This window comes from Echeneis naucrates, chromosome 1, assembly GCF_900963305.1.
Source record: "Echeneis naucrates chromosome 1, fEcheNa1.1, whole genome shotgun sequence".
NCBI lineage: Eukaryota > Metazoa > Chordata > Actinopteri > Carangiformes > Echeneidae > Echeneis > Echeneis naucrates.
Genome location: NC_042511.1, coordinates 17,852,911 through 17,872,755, shown reverse-complemented (window position 1 = coordinate 17,872,755; position 19,845 = coordinate 17,852,911). Strand labels below are relative to the sequence as shown.

General features: G+C 39.9%; 1 protein-coding gene across 2 annotated transcripts in view; it reads right to left on the bottom strand.

The window, feature by feature from the left end:
- Window positions 1–1,309: 1,309 nt before the first annotated feature.
- fam13a (family with sequence similarity 13 member A) overlaps window positions 1,310–19,845 on the bottom strand; it is a 42,360-nt gene continuing 23,824 nt past the window's right edge. Inside the window, exons 10-25 of one of the 2 annotated variants that reach the window (XM_029504124.1) lie at window positions 18,294–18,335; window positions 17,937–18,131; window positions 16,319–16,538; window positions 14,065–14,123; window positions 13,677–13,716; window positions 9,787–9,946; window positions 5,747–5,963; window positions 5,521–5,662; window positions 5,156–5,237; window positions 4,869–5,074; window positions 4,583–4,666; window positions 4,047–4,142; window positions 2,947–3,030; window positions 1,810–2,006; window positions 1,546–1,647; window positions 1,310–1,429 (exon numbers count right to left, since the gene is read on the bottom strand). In XM_029504124.1, coding sequence (XP_029359984.1) covers window positions 1,321–1,429; window positions 1,546–1,647; window positions 1,810–2,006; window positions 2,947–3,030; window positions 4,047–4,142; window positions 4,583–4,666; window positions 4,869–5,074; window positions 5,156–5,237; window positions 5,521–5,662; window positions 5,747–5,963; window positions 9,787–9,946; window positions 13,677–13,716; window positions 14,065–14,123; window positions 16,319–16,538; window positions 17,937–18,131; window positions 18,294–18,335 — 2,035 coding nt within the window. In that variant the 3' untranslated portion in view covers window positions 1,310–1,320. The remainder of the gene's footprint in view (window positions 1,430–1,545; window positions 1,648–1,809; window positions 2,007–2,946; window positions 3,031–4,046; window positions 4,143–4,582; window positions 4,667–4,868; window positions 5,075–5,155; window positions 5,238–5,520; window positions 5,663–5,746; window positions 5,964–9,786; window positions 9,947–13,676; window positions 13,717–14,064; window positions 14,124–16,318; window positions 16,539–17,936; window positions 18,132–18,293; window positions 18,336–19,845) is intronic. The other variant, XM_029504133.1, reaches the window with a different exon arrangement.

Here is a 19,845-nt window from a genome sequence, read left to right as displayed (position 1 = left end):
TTTATTGGACAAAACAGAATGTTTTTGACATTTTATAAATGTAACTATAAAAGAGTTACTCAACGTCATTATAAGAGCCATGATGAATATGATCAATTATCTGCTGCCATAAAACAGTATTCACACACTCGGTCACACAAAGGAATCTCACAAGGCCAAAAAATTCAGAAAAAATATGATTTCATTCATATTATATACAAAATACAAATACAATTTATGTACGAAAATGTACACGCTCAAAATTTGTTACGCCTTGCCAGTGTTTACATTCAGTAAAAACGAAAATTCACACTGATAATCATTAATTTCAGAGAAAGACAGGAAAAAAGTAGTCGCTCACAGAAATGTAAACATATACAGAGATTCATATTTACAAGAAGAACAAAACTAGCTCTGGAGAGGACGAGAAGAAAAACGACTGCTGGGTCGTCAAGCGACTATTTGTGTTCTCCAGTCATCTCACACGTGGCCTTGTCAATTCTGAACAGTGTCAGCACAAACATGTCAATGATTTCAGGTCCACAAATAGCTTATTTGACACAAAATACATCGGCGGGGAAAAAAGTTAATACATAAAATATAAAGTCAATGCTTATTTAAGTACCAGTTATGACAAAAATACACTATTGTGTTGGGTATAAAGAGCCATTTTGGTTTGTAGTTTATACTCTGAGTCTGTCTTTGGGTTTTTATTGAAATTAGAAACAATTTCTTTTAGTGAGCAAATACTCAATTAAACTTCTAAAGAAGCAGCATAAGAATATTTCAGATGTTATATGATGGTCAGAACTGGAAAAAAAGAAAATGGCTGAGTAAATACTAGTCAGCTGATTGAACTTGTACAAATAGTAACATCTCCCTTACAAAAATACACAGAAATCTTGATCACAAAATAGTTTTGTTTTTGTTTTTTTTTACAAAATAGCGCTAGTCTTATGTCTATTATTTTACTTACAATTTTTTTTTAAGACTACAATAAAGTGTGAGAAAATAACATTTTCTGCTTGATAAAACCTGTGAAATAACAGAAATAAATTATCAACAATACAAGTGTGATTCAGGCTAATCATGTGACCTGCTTCAGTCTGGAGATGAGGCATCTAGTGAGGGGGAGGTTTGTTGGAGATGAGCTTGTCAGGTAAAGCATTAGACTTTGTGTGGTTTTGAATGAGTGGTGTTTCAGCAGCTGTTCCCAAGTCAGAGAGACGACCAGCACAAATGGCAGCAAGAAGGAAGATCAGGGTGAGGTGCATTTGACTCTCTATCTCCAGAAAGTAAGCCACAGTCTTTTTAGAGCTTTTTATTTTTCCTCAGATGAATTTAGTCTCTTTTGCTGATGAGGACTTCCAGCAGCCGCAGTTTGGCCTTAATGTGCTTGTATTCATTGTACTCTTTGGCCAACGGGGAGCGGTCCTCCTTCTGCACATTTCTGTGGGAACACAAAGTGGGTGGAAGGCAACAAACATTAAGAAACAGAAGGTCCAGCTGTGGAAAACTCATTATTCATGATGCTGTTATATAATCGGATCAAATTCTTTTCTTTACCTTCCGTTTTGGCGAAAGAACTGGTCTTCAAACTCTTTCAGGTTTTTACGGATTCTCTTCTTTTCCTCTCTGGTCTCTTGAAGCTGCTCAATAAGTTCCTGTCTGTGAGACAAACAGAAGGAATATTTAATTTTCTGACATTAAATATTTAAATATGCTGAAACATTGGTGGAAGAAGTCAAAATAACTGTGCAGAAAATGAAAACTCCAAAGTGCTGAATACAGTTGTGGTTTATTATCTATTATTGATGTAGTTTAACTTACATGGTGGCAGAGTGAAGGTTGGACAGCCTCATATCTGTTGTGTGTTTAGATGGAGACAATTCGTCCACTGGTGAAATGAAACCGTCCACTTCCTCATCCATGTGGTCCAGGAAGCCGATTACGCTAATGTCAGGCCGCACTGTAACAGTAAACTCAGTCTTTGAGTCTCCGTCGTCCTCAGATCCGTCCTCTTCCTCCTGCAAGAGCACAAAGGGATCAAACGCTGGCCGAGGCTGAAAGCACCGTGGCGTGCAGTGATCGGGCATTGACACTGAACCCGAGACTGCTGGCTGAGCCTCCCAGCTCCAACACTGCAGTGTGTGACAGTCGTGCAGTATTAGTCATTAATGGTCATAAATCATCACAGTACAGCAGCAAAATCCACTCCAATGCTCCCTATTCGTGATCACTGCCTTTGATCATTACTACGTAAACATAGATTTGACAAGTCCAGTCGACTAGAAGACACACGTCCTGAACCAGCTATAAGCAACCTTCAATCCAGTGAGAACAGAGATCTAGTTCTACTGCGATCTAATGGCAGCTGGTGTTACAAAGGATTATTAGCCTTCACTGCAACTTGGGTCTCATTTTTGTAGCTTTAATTATAGTTTCTTTTCTTTATTTTAACACCTGATTGTTTACTGTGAGCATTTTAATGTGAATCTTAGGTTGTCAGTTTTCAAGTGGTAGAAGTTTTCCATTTCAAACATTTGTCAGTATCAGCTGAAATAGTTTGAGCCATATTTTTAACATCTGATTGTGTAAAACTGGTCATCTGACTATAGTTTTTGCTCACCACATCCAAGATCTCAGACATCAACTGAGTGGACGCAAAGTTATTATTGTTGATAGTAATAAAAAGAATGATAAAATAAGACCCAAATTCATATCCTTTATCTGCACTCAGTGCTTCTACATCTGCATCAAGATCACAAAGTTCAAATATCACATCCAGGCAGCTAAGCTAATGATTCTTGTCTAGAGGTACTGTTGGCAGGAAACAGGCAACTGTCCAATCAACAACAGAAATCAGGCTCATTAGGGGAGTTAATGAAAGGGAGGCGACGTTGGAGGGGAGAAAGGGCGAGGAAGGGGAACTGGCAACTGATTATTGAAGCAGCAGCAGCTCTTCACCTTAATATCGTCGAAGAAGAGCGCGGTTTCGCCCTCGATAATAGGCTGAAGGAGGGGACCTCGGCGCTTGCTGGAGGGAGAGCCCTGTGGTGACGGTTAAGAAGGACGAGTTAACCACGCTACGAGGCTCACTGAGGTATTTTACAACCAGGTCTTTGTTCAAACTTTAATCAAAACTGAAGATGAGCAGGATTTATTTTTTGGATTTCCATTCTTCCCTTTTGCCTCAAGAATGCAACCTTTTCTAAAGAAGGTTGAGAGTAACCTCCAATGAGTGACTTTCAATAAGAGATCAAAATTGCAACTTGTTTTTATACTCAATAGCTTCTGTTACACAGAATTATCTATGGCAGTGTGTCTTATTTGCATGGTGGGAACTAAACGCAGTATATGATATAATGGACATACTTCTGGTACATAGTATATAATCACATCTTACATAATAAAATAGTTATTGAATGGTTTAGTATGTATGTGAATAACGTGGAAAAGCCACAGACACTAATCTTGTTGACTGAATTACGTAAAAGAAATTACACATATGCAGTAAAATCAACGTTCAAAGTCACATTAATAATACTGTTTGCAACTTTCTGTTTTAATTTTAACGAAAGGTGGTATAGCGGTGTAGTGAGCAAAGCACTTGCTCCATAAACAGGAAGCTACGGGGGAGTTAAATGATGACGCTGGTTCAGTCAGTTCCAGCCAGTGTCATGTAACCCATATCATTGCCCACTCTCTCTCCCTCTCCCCCATTTCCTGTCACTCTTCTAGCTGCTCGATTTCATAAGAGGGCAGAAAAAAATAAGAATGAAGTGAAATCCTGTAAGAGAGTTTAACATTCTGACCTGTCCTGTTGGCCTCCTCACTGAGGAGCTAAAGCCCAGCTTAAAGCCTGGAGAGAAGCATAACATGTCTGTGGCACAACTGCCACCCCTTACCAGCTTGTGTCGGCTTTTAGTGCTAACATGAGCAAGGATTAAGTGTTTGCAGCAGAAAAGACACTGAACTGATTATTTGATGCTTGCTTTCCCCAGACCGGCTAGACACACAGGCACCTGCAGGGGAAAATAAAAGGGCAGTGAAGATGTGATACTTACAATGACAGGGATGGTGGAGGCTCTGCACAGGATCTGCTTGATCAAGCGATAGCGATCATACAGGGGTTTCATGATTTGCCTTTCACTTTTGGTGACCTGAAGCAGCAACGGAGAGAAATTAACCTTGTTAGCTCATTATTAGTTTGTCGTCCAGTGTCTCTCTGCTGACTAACATACTGCAGCACGAACATAAAACAAAACGAAAGCTAACCCAGATTTGCAAACTACAGCTCTGCATCCGTTCTTCAGGGCAAACAGGCCATTAAACACAAACCACCAGAGCTCACAGTATGAGGTGACAGAAAGGTCAACTGTACTGGCTCATATACAGGAATACTAGTGAGGATTAGATGATAAAATTATAACAATTGGAATCAAGCAAAGAGCATGTCAGTTTGGTTGTGTTCTGCATCATAATCAGGCAGTAAATTAGATTTTCTCTTTGGGTCTACACTGCAGGCAGGAGACCAGATATATGGAGTGTTCTGCATGTGCGTGAGACGGGGAGTTGGGGGTGGAGGTGGAGGATGACTTACTGGTCTGCCATGAATGCTCTCGTAGTACAGAAGAGCTTTCTGCAGCGCTATTTTCTCTGCCCCGATCTGCTCCCTTGTCATATCCTGTCAGCAGGACATGTCGTTATAGAAATGACTAAGTTCAGTCTCTGCAACACCTGCTACTCCTCTATAAAACATAGTTTTATGCGTGCACCATAATAAACCAGTAAAAGACTGCTGTTTGTTTTAAAATGTCAAATTTTGTCTTACAGTTGGGTACAGAACTTTTATTCATTCATCCTGTCAGCATGTATCATAGTTGTACCTTGATGTCCTCAGGGCGGTTCATCTCCTCCCTCTTCTCTTGCAGTTTCTTTAAAATGTTCTCCAGGGTGTTCTCGACCGGTGGCTTCGGCACTTTCTCTTGCTGTGGTTTCTTCTCCAGCTGAGAACCAAAGCTTTTGGGCAGTGTGTTGCTGCGCTGACGGGTCAGAGGGGGAAGGTCCTCTTCAGACTTCAGAAGCTTGTGTTCTGGCAAAGAGGGGATCTACATGAGCTATTTAATGTGACTAATCCAGTTAAAGATCAACTATTTTAATTTTTATGCAATACCTTTAAGCTCTTTACGAAGCTTGGCCAATTCATTTAACCATCGAAGCACTTCTGGGTTTGCAGCTTTATCACTGTGTGAAGGCTGGTTGGGGAAGGGGGGGAGGAAAACTTTAAAAAAAAACAACTTTCAAATTAAGACAGACATAGCATCATTACTGCTTGCATGAACAAAACTAAGTTAACCCTAAATTTGAAGGAGAGCTCTGGTAATTGACTTGGCAAAGAAACAAGAGAAGAGCTTTGTTTTCTGTTTTCTATTTATATTTCATAGTGATGAGTCATCAGTCTCCCCAGGCAGCAAATTAATGTGTTTATGGTTTGGAAAAAAACATTTCAAGTCAGTTTATGATAATGTCGTTACTTACCCTGTATTTCCGCTCCTCTTCAAACTTCTCCTCAAATCTATGGATCTTTTTCTTCAGGACATGGATTCGCTTTGTGAGTTGAGCTGATGTCAACTCCTCTTTCTCATTGTCACAAGAACCAAGAGATGAACTCCGTCTGCGACTGGAGAGATGAAAAGTGTAAATATCACAGGCAGCGCCTTCCTCCTGCCTCTACAGTACATACAAAACCATGAACAGTGTTTACCTGACAAAGGAGTGTGCATTTGGTGGTGAAGGAGGGACTTCAGTGTCGTCCAGGTACTGTTGGCAGTTTCCATAGGCGTAGAAACGAGGGGACAGCATTGGGTCGCTGTCTTCTTCCAGCAGCTGGCGGATCAGACAACCCCCGGCATGAGGGGACAGTCGAGCTTCCTCACGGTCCATACTCTCCCTCTGCAAGGATGAGTATGCTGGGACAGGCTCTGAAGAACACACAAACATATATACTTTGTGTTGAAATGTGACACTACTTAGTCTGCAGTCAAGCAGTAAATACACACAGAGTAATGCAAACAAAAGGACAGGTTAGTCAAGGAATCTCATTTGAGAATTCTGTGCATGCTGGTCAGTGGACAGCAACGGTTGTATAAAAACAGATTCATGACTTTCCCCAAGATATCTGTAGCTACAGACAAAAAGGACACAGAGCTGAACAAAACTTTGAATCCAGTCAAAATGTATCATTATATAAATTTCTGCCAAACAAAATAAATTTCAATTTGCTCAATAATAATAATATATGAGTTATGTTTTTAATCAAGAAATTTTACCAACTTTTATTCCAAAACTGAATGAAATTTTTTCTTGTTTTTCTCTATTTTGTGTAAGAGCAGCAAGATCTAAAGGTCAAAGAGGTGTACTTGTGCCTCTTGTGTTGCGAAAGTTATTTAACATAATGAAGCTGCTCTTGCTGTGACAAAAAACAAAAAAAAAAAAAAACTTCCTCTGGGGCTTTACAGCCCTCCTCTTGGTACATCTCTTAGTTACAGTCCCCATTCTGGGATTAATTATGTCTAGTGAAAATAGTCATGCAGATACCCCTCACAAACTCTGGGCTATAAATAAAGCCTGGCTCTCCATTGGATAATGTCAGGACGTTACCCCCGTTGAGACATACAGTGATGAGTTTGTGTTTTAGCTTCAACTCTGCATGGTAAGCGATAAACTATGCAGATGTGTCTGTTCCAGCATGTGCGAATGACACAAAGAATGGAGAAATGCCAGCAGTCCACGCTGATCTTAAGGAAGCAAAACTCTATATAAACTGTCAGTGAATAAAACCCAGCAAGAGAAATAATGTAGATTTCATGTAAAAGGAAATACTAATCTAATCTAATCTAATAACATCAGGTGTCTGTGGTCTCTAGAAATATACTGAGGAGTAGCTTCACATGGAGAAGAGATGGAGGGAGTGAAAACAAGCACTGAAGGGAACCAACCATCAGTGTAAACATTCATGCTGTCAGAAAGCACCCGTGAAAATATGCAAGCCCAGTCTTAAAGTGCACATGCATATTTTTCTTAGCTGGGGTGACTTGGGGTGTACGAGAAGCAGTTGAACTGAAATTCCAGCTTTGGAGTCCCCAGAGTCCTCCTACGCTTCCAGGTACGTGCAGTTTATCAAGTAGCAACTGCCTGGCATGTTAGAGCTCGCTCACAACAGCAGGTGAAAGTTTCAATCACACTAAATGTCTTCTTTTGAGATCTATTATCTAGCTCAGAGTGCAACATGGTGTAGTTGGCCAGTAATGTTCCACGGCATTTGAAATTAATCCTTTAAATCAACTGCTCCCTGATGGTTCAGAATTAACTAGATTAATGAAATCAAAAAGCACGGCACTTTGCCTTTTCAGTAAAGGTTGTTCTGTGTGCGGGATGCTCAGCCATAATGTTCCAGATAATTCAAGCATGTTGCCATGCAGTGGAAAAGGTCATTCAGCCAAGCCGTTACATTCTCTCTGACATGTTATTTGCAGCACAGCAAATCAGCACTGACAGAGATGCAAGGAAAAAGCTTTTGAAATCAAGGAAAGGGGTGCCAAAGAATGGAGAATCTGAGGAAACAAAGAGAAATTAGAAAGAAAGTGAAGAACATGATGAAGTATGAAAAAGTACAACAGACAGAAGTAAAACAAAGGACCAGCATGCACCCTTGTTATTGTAATAAATTCGGTATATAATTTCCCTAATTCATCCATCAGAAATAACAACTTAGATATGTGTCCATTCCTATAATATCACTGGCAGACAGACAAGGACGAAGCAGAAGTAAATATCAGGTCACCATGACAGACACTGGCACAAAGTGTACTGGGGCAAAGGTCTCACACCACTGTCTAAGTCCTCGGCCACCCGCATGCACAATTTTACAGTGAAACACATTCTGTACAGTACACCCACACGACATAGCCGCACTTAAAACCATTGCACCACTATATTGACTGCTGATTCAGTTTGGCTCATATTGCCAGAACATAAACTACTTACTGAAGAAAAACGCTTTTAGCTCCATTGAAAAATAAAGACACAAGTTCAACTTTGTACAATATGTTAACACAGTTGTTGTTCATTCTATGGCAACAAATGCTCATTGTCATACTTGAACTGCCCCTAGAGGAGATAGTGTATGTCTTAATGGCCTGTCACAGTCAATGATGCAGTTACCCATTGGAGTCTGGAACTCAGTTATGTATTCAGGACAGAATGTACAGAGAGGAGGCACAAGAAAAGCCAAAAAGCCAGAATAAAAGATAACAAGAAACCAGTGTTCCAATATAAAATGTTTGGTGTCTGTGTGAAGCAGCCACCTGGACTGTAGATTCCCTGTACAAACAACTTACTTCCTTTATAGCCACCCTAAGTGCTGATTATATTTTAATTACAAGCACATACACTCAGCCATGATGTACTCACCTCACAGGGTAAAAACACACCACACCTTTATAGGGATTAAAATACCAGTTTGCAAAAGTCAGCAGAAAGACACGTGTAGCAAATTTTGCACAGCAACGACGACAACAACGTAGGACCTTTATTCATGTCTCACATTTGGCCACTAGAGAGCTCCACAATGCATATAATTGCTTACGAATGATCCAAATATGAGGCCAATTCAAGTTGAGATTTATTGCATGGAACAAATTTGTTCCGACTGCCAAATGAAACAGAAAAACAGTGGTGGAGCTGGCCATGAGGACCGAGCATTTTCCGCCGAAAGATGTAAATATCAGCTCTGACATGCCCCAAAATTGTCCTCTACTGTAAGATTGAACCTGTTGGTTATCATTACAGTACAGTTCAGAAAGCTCTCAGGATAGCTCTCACTACCCAGTACAAAACCACCTCCACCTACCTCCACTGTGTCGCAATGTCTTAACAAAGCAATCAAGAGTCTCAATGCACGATGATTGTGCATGATTTCCTTTCTGTACAAATGCCAACACTGTACAAACAAACACATTGTTAGCACTCTCTAGAGAGGTGGGAGTTGGTACACACATATGGATAACGCAAAGGTCGTGGCTATTTCTGCAAACATTGCATTGGTAATGACACTTGATAAGGCCGGTATCAATAAATTAAATGGAAATACTTCATTAATCACATTTAAATTTAATCTTGTGCAAAGCCGCTATTGGATGCATATGCAGAGATATTATCATAACCCTTCCTGGAGTGACAAGACAGAGCAACCATGCTCTTTGGATGGAGCACAATTCAACCACATTTATTATCAAGTCACTGTTAGATCCTAGTAAAACAATCCTGTATGCTCTTTAAATAAAGAAAGACAAGGAGCTCTAAACTCATCAGCACCTTCTTAATTTCACTTGTGAGATGAACAAAACAGTCACAGTTCACATTTGGCCTGCAACAAAACAAAATGTTTGTAGTGTTGCCTTATCTTGCCAACTGAGTAAACAAGCATATCTCCTCAAGTGTTTCTCCTACAGTTATAGGTGGCCAGAGAACTTAAGAGAATCTTTTACTATTAAAATCCACAGGAGAGAAAGAGAATGCTGCTACAGGAGGAGGAGGTGAAACAGAGGAAACAGAAGGTGTGCAGCTGCTACCCAAACACCGATGAGCAAAGCTGTGTAGAGGACAGTTTGTCTGGGCGTGTGTGTTTTATGAAAAGGTGTGCACTCCAGATAGGTCTGAGACGTATTTGGAAATTAAGTGATATACATGAGCGAAAGAGAATTCTAAGCATTAAGACAACATTAAGATGGCTTCCAGCCTCACCTCCCCAGTTGTTGTCCTCGGTAAGTGTTGTGAGGTCCAGCCGGGGAACATCCTCACAGTTTGTCTTTTCGCAGTCTGTGTCTGAGCCTCGCATATCTCCGCTGCTGACCCTCCCCATGTCACAAGTGATGGGCGAGTCCTGGATCTTCATCCTCAACGTCTGCACAACCATGAGAGAAAAGAAAAGAGCTCTCAAACACGATGACCAGCCTGTGAACACACTCTTTAAGTTGAGACACACTCCCTCTCACTGGCCCTGCCCTAGCAGAGGGGGCTGCTCCCTGCTTGCGATTGGCTGCCTCAGCTGGCCAAAACATCCGCCCATCTGTCTTGCACTATGTATGAGTGAACAAGAGTGGTTTGGCCCCACCTCTTACACCCACTGGAATCCCTCACTCCTCCTTTCCACCCTCCCCTTCGTATTTTCTTTCTTTCCCCTCTACAGTAGCTCTCGTTGCTTTCTCTGTGTCAGACACACACATATTCCCCACCCAAGCACCGTTCTGGACTTGTTTATTCCTCAGCAGTATGAGCTGAAGGAAGGGAGGGAGGGAAGGAGGGAGATGAGGACTGGGGGGAAAAAAAAGAAGCAGCAAGGTTGTGAGCCAGCACACGTAGGCTGACTGGATGTTTTCAAAGACTCAACTCAAGAGAAGAAATACTGTATGCGAACCCCCCTCCTCAATTTTTATCATCATTAACCACATCTACTCCCACTGCCTCAATCTGAAACCTTTTTTCATTCCACTTTTCTTATCCAATATCAAAGCTGGGATCACATTCTAGTATAATCTAAATAATTCGGGGAAACAACATACTTGACTAATCATGCACTTACAACTTGTACATGGATCACTTAGCATGAAGCCAATGGGGTACAATTTCCACTGTCAGGGCGTGGGACCAAGCTATTTTTAGGAAAAAAACAGATCAAGACACACTGCCACTAGACCTCATAAATGCCACAGATGGCTTACAGGAAACCATGCAGTTGAATCTGGTTACGACCTCTTCTGATTTATGTTTTTATTAATGGTACTTAGTTGTTGTTGTTGGCATGTTTATGTAAATTAGTCTCAGTTGTTTGCTTGCTCTGTGCTTGAATGGAGCCCAAAAACAAGGCGTTATCAAACCTCCTCAGCTGTTACAGAGGAAATAACTCTGATGTGAACCCAATCACGGAGGCTACAAATTGGTATTAGTGCAGTGAGAGAACATGCTGACCGTGGGCCACTAATAGCAGAAATTTCCCATAAGCAGCGCTTACAGTTACTGTTTTGACTCAAGAACTCCCCCATAGTCCCTCTTTGAACAAGTACATAATGCTCCAACTAGCTCAAACAACAATCTAAAACCCCTACACACACACACACACACACACACACTCACATAGACACACCCACACCCACTCACACACACATAAACACAATAATAAAAACTTTAAACAACATTTACAGGAATGACATCAGCCTTAAGACCCAGTGTTGAAGTAATGAGTAATTACAACAGGAAATAGAGATAACAATTTTACCAAATGGTTTTGTGCAAATTAGAAACTTCAGTCAAGGAAAGTTCATGATAAAAAACATTTTCAAATTCTTTTATACTCACTGTTTGCTAATGAATGTACTTTGTCTGCCTTTTTGTTCAGTAATGGTAATCATGTAATTAAAATACAAACTCATCAGGAATGAAAACAAAAGAGCCTCTGGGTGGATGTTAGGTAATGTTATGAGTCTCCCAGGTAAGATATGCTGAAAGAAGAGCAGCTGAACAACATCTAGTCCATGTAATGGACCCTTACAAGAGGAAAAACTTTGTCTCATCAAACTCCACTTCTGCTGTCAAATTCTTTTATATGCAACACTCACTTCACATTCACTTCACTTCGCTTCACTTCACAGGTACAAACATGTAAGGAAAGGTTGCTGTAACACATCAGTGTAGAGAGGAGAATCTGACATTGGTTCAAGATGCTCTGAATAGAATCCCAGCGGATTAACAGCAGTACAGATGTTACGGCTCACTGTGGTCCTGCTTTGTTAGAATGTAGGTCCATGCACTGCACAGTGTTCCCTGCAACATCAGCCACTGTGTTCACTCACACACACTTGAGGCCAGATTACATCATCATGAGAGGTCCAGCTGGTGCAAAGGACGGTCGCAGAACCCTGTCTGTGTGTGTCTGTGTTTGCGCATTAGACAATAATTAAGCTGTATTTAGCAGATTTACATACACAGTGTACAACCAAACATGGCAGAATTTAAGTGACATCTTGCTGATATGGCACACAGACAAGAACAAAACTTTGGACAAATGCACACAAATACCCACAACCCCCCATACACACCAATATAGTGAAGGATTTGGTCTAACTTAAGCTTCCTGTGATAGCTTCATTTTCAAATGTTTTCAAATGTTTTATATATTTTAATGGAGCTCCCCACACCTTGTTTTAAAACATACAAGCATATAAACCACATATTTATTAACAGAAGAGACCACTGGGCCACACTTTTCCTGGTGCTCAGTGTCGGAGCAACATGATAAGATATTGGACTAAATGTGTTGCATACAACCCTAACCCCTAACCTTAGGCAACACGTCAGTGTCAACTTTACCTGCACACGTGAGCTAAAACACAGTAGCTCTCTCACTGTCAGTTTTCTTTTTGTTGTAGGAAAAACATGCTCCAGTTTTCAACACTTCAGCAACAACAATAGACACAGGCATACTGAGACGCTTACTTTAACACACAGTAAAGGTTGGCATGTGCATGAAATGGGTGTGAAATAGAGTAAGCCTTTGTCCTGAAATTCCCTTTTAAAATTTCAAAGCACATGTATGGCTGCTGTCAGTATCTAATAATCTGATGATCACTTTTTTGCCATCAACTGATAGATCAACTTTGTTTGGTCCATAAAATAATAAAATGTGTCTTTTGAGTCTAAAGTTGTTGTTTTTTTATTATTTTATCTGGCTCATACCAATGGGCTAGATAATTAAACAAAAAGAAAATCTTGTTGCTTCTGAGTTAAGGCCTCACAATTCCTACCAGATACTGTTCAAACACGCCACAGTAACTGTATATATAATTATTTGAATTATCTGCAGAGGATGAGGTCAACATCCAGACAGACGAGTTTTAAACAATCTAGCTATCTATGGTCCTGATGGCAACAGTCATGTCTGTGTAATGCTCATGTTGTACCCTAGGCATTAATGACAAGTTGAGCTCCTGCTGCACCAGCCTCCAACCAGGGTGGCACCACACCGGCTCCAGATGGTTACTCAGTGGCACAGTGTGTGGTGGTGGCAGTGCTGCAGCCTGAGCTGCTACTAAAATCCATCTGGAGTACTGTGATAAAGAGTCACCATATTGGTTCATTGCTGCATGATTGTGTTTGGCAGAGCAGGCCCATATGAAAAGTGGAGACAAGCAGATGGAGAGGATGACGTGTTTCCTTCTGCCTACACCCACCCAGAGCAAAATTAAAAATCTGTGGTCCAAACGATATTTTAACAGCTGACTGTCAAACAATTACGTTTCATTTTTTTTATCTCCCTTTGTCAAAAATGAAATGCGTTTCTGCGAAAAACCCAATATTTCTCAATTTAATTGAATGCCTTTTTATGCTCCTGTTATTCTTAATGTTATATATACACTGCTCCTAATATTTATGATGGCTGGCATTGTGGCTGGTGGTTGGTGCCAGTGCCTCACATTATTGCATATTCTCCCTGTGTCTGCTGGTTCCCTATGGTTATTCTGTCTTGCTCCCACAGTCCAAAGATATGCATGTTTAGATTAACTGATAACTCTAAATGTTGGAATGGCTGTTTGTCTATGTATATCAGCCTTGTGATACAGATGAAAACTTGAACCTACCTGTGGAGAAGAAAGGCAATCTTTTCTTGACATGTCATTCCTGAAAAATCAAACAGTTGTACATCTCACAAAATAAGCTTTAACTCATTTAGACCCATTTCTGTCAAACTAAACACAAGACAGAGGTTGACTTTACAGAAGCAACATGAAGTCCTAATCAGATTATACATTAACATACTGTACATCTCTGCTAGCTGTCTTTATCCAAATTTTTTGTTGTAATCATCTCTGTATGCCACTCAGATAGATTAGAAAGAGCAGCCAGCAAATTAGCAAAACAAACTGTTGTTCACAATGGTGAAATTGGTGAGAATTAACAATTTAAAAGATTAAATTGTGTTTTTTAAAGTTCCTCTAAGGCTTCGAGTTAAGATTTTCAAGAGCTTACCCGTTCTGAAACATATCCGTGTAGTTTTCTCCTTTTCTCTCAGCAACACATTCCATTACCTGTAAAAACACAAGTACAATTTGAATGTTCATTATTTATATTGACTTTAGATAGCTAGTCCTCAATGGGACAAGCAACCTTGTATTAGCATATATAAAAGGGAAACCTTTAATCTTTTTGGACTGTCATCTTCAAAGGGGTATATTATTGGAGGGTTTTGGAGCCATGTTTGTGAAAAGCTTAAACTGGTTATACAAATATCACTTATGGCTCTTGCTTGTCTTCTATGAAATATGATACGAGAAGCAAATACACAACACTTATTAGCTTAATGTAAAACATTTTTGACGTAAATTCAGAATAATTTTACACAAAAGGTGGATTTGAAAACTTAAAATGCAAGCAATACTGTAAATAAGCATATCACTCTGTGCAGGTTTTCAGTGAAAAACACCGGCAACATTCCAACGGCTTTCAGGGCTCTGTGTTACCCTCATCAGCTCTCGCCATAACAACCTCATACTCACAGACAGCCATTCACACAAGTACAGACGCAGCCCTTAGCTAACATCTAACCTTTTCTATCAATGCAACACTAAACTGACTTTGCCATTTAGCTTACTGTGCCAACTTTCAGAGTCAGTTTACTTTATGTGTGTCAAGGCATCGTGTGTCACCTGTACTGTTATATAAGTTGATGACATGAGGAGTAAGAGAATTAAACCAGCGTAGCTGTCAAGATTGAGTTGCTTGAGTGTCAGTGTAAACTGAACAAATCTATTTTCATCTCTCAGTAGGTGGGACAGCATATCAAAGGACGCAGCCTTACATTAGCACACATTATTTAGTGTGAATATTAATCCATCTTGCTTACATGCAAGTATGGCGGAGACTGGATCCTGTTACCACAGCTACATGCTTCAAACCATGTCCCAGTGGTGACTTTGAGGGCTTTCACACCCTCATAAACAGCTGTCACTGCACCAGAGCACTTTTAGGTGTGACTAATTTTTATATGCTGGACAGGTAAGACATAACAGAAAAAAATCAGCTTTAATTTGTAGACTGGGTGAAAGAGATGTGTATAAAACCATCATATCATGGCCATTTTTGGGGGTTCATTGGTTGCAATTTCTTTGGTTTGATCTAAAAATACCCATGTTAGCTTTCAGAGAAACAAAATGGCATGGCATGGCTTGTTTTGCCTGAGATACAGTAACACTATAAAATACATAATTAAAGGTCAAGCTACATAAACTGATCAATGTATGTAAAAATATAATTCAGCACAAGTCCAAAATTCCAGTCTACAAACAATACTTAATTTTTTTCTTTTTCTTTCATTGCTTCACATTTTTTTGGTATTTGGTGTTATAGAAACACTTCAGGTGGGTCTGAAATGTTACAATAGAATCTTGATTATGATTATATATGATGCAGCTTTTTGAGATGAAATAAAGAAGACCCGGTTACTGATTTGTAACAATGCGTGCAATCCTTACTGGAAACACCATGTCAAACTCTCTACCTGTTGCCCTTATGGCCTTTGGCATGGTTAACTATATAATGTCACTGACCAGACAATAAAAGTCTGGGTATTCAGAAAACAAATTTAAAAAAAAATTATAATTAACTTCTACATTAGAGGATCTGAGGAATCTCTACCCCAAAATTTACAGTTACTGGTCATTAAATGATAACAGCACTGGTTTGAATCATTGCAGTCTCCCACAGCTCTTCAGCAGCTGCACTTACTTGCACACAAAATCTACACTGCTTCTGGAAAAAGACCCTAACAATTAATGGGGCATGCTGCATATTACAACCCACTGGAAGATGATGACAGCAAGGAGCAATTAGGCAGCTGCACAGCTTCCTGTCATCTCCCAACTTTCCATTTAGTGATTTTTGTGAACTGCAACAGACTACTAACCCTACATTGCAAATGTACAATAGGGGAAGCTCTGAAAATGTGGCAATGCCGTTCAACAACCCAGGAAACAGTTATTTCTTAGGATGCAAAACTGGGCAGCAATTTTCAAATTCACAATCTAAAATATTCAAAATTTCGTGATTAAAAAGCAGGTTTCTTAATGTTATGACCAGCTTTACCTGCATCCAAGATGGGCAGTAAGTGACAAAAAACAACCCAAACAGAATACAATCGCAGAGAAAAGCAGGAGACAACTACAGAGATAGTGACAAAGCAAAATAAAATTACAAGCAGAAGTTGGGAAAATGTGCAATCACTCACTGAGTGCGTGTCCTGATTGTTAGTGAGCTGCACCAGCATAGGGCTGTGTTTTGCCCTGAGTTTGGAGATTTGCTCAGTGTGATCACTCTGGCCTCTTTGTGAGTCCATGCTGCTGCTGCTGCTACCCGAGTCCTCCCCCACGCTGCCTGAGCTGCCCGCGCTCTGTCCACTGCTCAACGGGATGTTTTCCTTGTTGGTGTTTGCCCTGACATACGCAGTTCTGTTATTCAGAAAAGAAAAAGGGTGAGGCAATGAGACATCTCCACCACACTCTTTGTGCTGGCCGCTTTGCTGTGTGTGAAAACCTTCAGGAAACTAAATGCCAAGGTCATCCTTACACCGCATTTACTTATACCTTCTACGTCAACAAATGTGCTGTTTAGATTTTGTGCTAATTCTATTTACTGTCCACACTCTTATTGACATTTTCTGATGATTTTGGGCTAATTTACTGCTCTAATCCAGTCACTGATCTCTCAGACACCAGTCGGTCTCCATCAACAAGGATTAGCTTCTTACTGTGATGACTCCAGTTGTTATGACTGTACAGTGTCTCAGCGGAGGAACTTGCTATCCAGAAATAAATTGTATGAATGTTTACTGTTACCAAAACACCAACTGGAAGTGGGAGCATTACAAAGAGCTAAGACTTTATTAAGGTCATTGTGCTTTACCAGACTACAGGGGAAATCTGGAAGATATTGTCTCCTGTTATTGCCTATGTTGAGTCACTAAACACATCTGGTACCTGGTACCTGGGCTGACTTTTTCTTTGTAAGCAAGTCTACTGGGTGGAGCGACACACAACCACCAATATACTTAACAATGCTAATTTTGTTAGTTTCATGCAATCATTTCATGCAAGATGCAGTCTTTTTTATTACATACATTGTATTCTCTTGCCAAAACCTGGTGTTTCATTATCTCTTGAAATATCCCAACAACCTTTATTTGTCTGTAATGTCTAATCTGCTTCCTTACAATGTTTGCTTTTTGCACATTTCAGCTGCTGATGAAATTAATAGCTGACTTCCTGTTGCGTGTCAAGTGTAAAACGTTCAACATGGTCATTAAGTATCTTCTGGCAGCCATCATTGTCCCAAATAATGTTCCTGCTGCACAGATGAAGAGTAACAATCTGGCAAAACATACCCATAATACCTACGTACCGACCTAGCTACCCATAATGCAACTGGGCCTCTGAAAGTTCACCCAGATACTTGTGGCTCACTACATGCATTAGCATCAGAGATGACGCCCCAGGACCTGTCAACACACTAAGATAAGCATCCTACATAGAGTTTCTCTTTAATCATTTTATTTATCATGTGAGAATGTGAGAGTGTGAAAAGGAGCTAAATTATATGTATATATACATATATATATATATATATATATATATATATATATACATATATGATATATAGAATATATAGCTTATTGTTACTTTAACATTGAACTTACTACAAACACAGAAAATACCTATACATTGTTTTTCACTTTGTAAGAATTTAAGACTTAAAAGACACAATCACAGATCAGATGCAGACAAATGGACTTTGATTTTATAGTGGTGCCGTCAACTGTCAAATTCATGACAATTCTAGACCTATAATACCTGTTTCTTTCTTGGTATCGCAGGTCCTTTGCCTGCTGCTCTCTGTGGTGTCGACGTCGCTGTCGTGCAGTTGGTTTCAGCTTTGGAGATGGCGGATGTGGGGCCAGTTCACAGTTCTCTGAACTTTGATCCCTACAGAGGTTTAGATCAAAGAGGTGCTGCTCCACAGCTGAACGTATTGTCTTGTCCAGAATACTATAAGAAGTGGAAAATTATGTCAGAAGAAGATAAGAACATCTCCAAGAACACTTTCATATGAGGATAAAAAGACACATTATCCAGATATAAAGGTTAAATTGACCAATTTCAAGACTAATAAAAGATATGATTCTAAGTCTGCAAAGTAAGTCCCCTTACTTCACAACATCTGGTCCGCAGTGGATAGGGGTGAGGTGATTACTGAAAGAAAAACAAGAAGGGAAGTTGAGGTAAATCTAGCAATGCTAAAAATGTCCAAGGCTCTGGTTCCAGCCCTAGGTGATCAAGCATCTAGTGAGAAAAAGTGGGTGGTACTCTCAGCAGTGTTCAGAGCAGATGCAGTTCAGAAGCTCAGAAAACAACAAAAAGGATTATCTATTACACTAAATGTAGAGAGTGCATCTTACGCCTTATCAATATCTAGATATAGTTAGTGATTAGTGGATTGTTATTACACAAAGAATCAGCTGGCAAGAGGTAAATGTTAACTAAACAGTTTGGTTTACTTGGCAGATGAATAGGTTTTTTAATTTTAACTCAAACTGTCCTGCTGTTAGATACAGTTTTCTTTTATATATATATATATATATAAGGCATTCCTGGAGTACAGCTACATCAACATGTTCATAGGGGTGACCTCAGAAAATCCTCCTAAACAGAGGTGTTGACATTTATAATAGAGCTTGGCAGAGGCACAGTACAGTGCCCTGATACAGTAAGAGATAATAATGGAGTGATGGTACAATGTGAAGGTGGCCGTGGTAAGATTGTGTAAAATGGCAGAGATATGTACTGACATTATCAGAGCACGAAGCAGAGATAATGATTCAGACGCATTCAGTGCACTTCACTGTGTGATAACCGGCTAACCATTTTAATAAGTATAAAGAACTCAAATCATAAAAACAGAGCTGTAAATATCTAGTGCTTTGTTTTTGTGCTCGTGACTTTAAAAGTTGGGAGGTAAAGAGGCAAAAAGTGGAGTAAAGGTTATGTCAGATGGGGCTCACAGGTGCTTCATGGGCAGTAGACTATACTGATCTCTTAGCTCAGAAGTAATAATATTAGCTTGCTCTAAAATTAGACTCAGAACCAAATGGAAGAGGTTAAAGCAACAAGAAATAGTCTAATGGCCTACCAATGTTGACTTAACCTCAGCATGTAGTGCCTGTAAATATCAGAGTCATTCATCAACTGAAGTGAATAAACTAAAGCTTGAAAGATGGTACAGGTTTCCAGATCTGTCTATGGCTTTCATGCTCAGACTGCCCCACATGCTACTCTAACCCTAACCCTAACCCTAACTCCTTACATGTCTGCTTTTTGCACATTTAAGCTGCTGATGAAATAAACAGCCAGCTCCCTTTTGAATGTCAAGTGTAAAACGTTTGGTCATTAAATATCCTCTTGCAGCCATCATTGTCCCAAATAGTGTTCCTGTTAGCCCTGCACAGATGAAGAGTGACGGTCTGGTAAACCACCAAAGAAATGAAATCACTGCTCAGAAAAACTTGGTACCACAACTTACATGCAACTAAAAATGTAACAACATGAAACCTCTTTGGTATGAGACAGGATACTTTCCTGGTGTGTAATGGTGTCTGAGTCAGAAGCTAATTGACAAAAGAGGTAAAACGGGAAGAAGGATGAGTCAGTGAATCAGAAGCATAACCAGAACATCACCACCAGAAAATGACTGAGGTAAACAGAG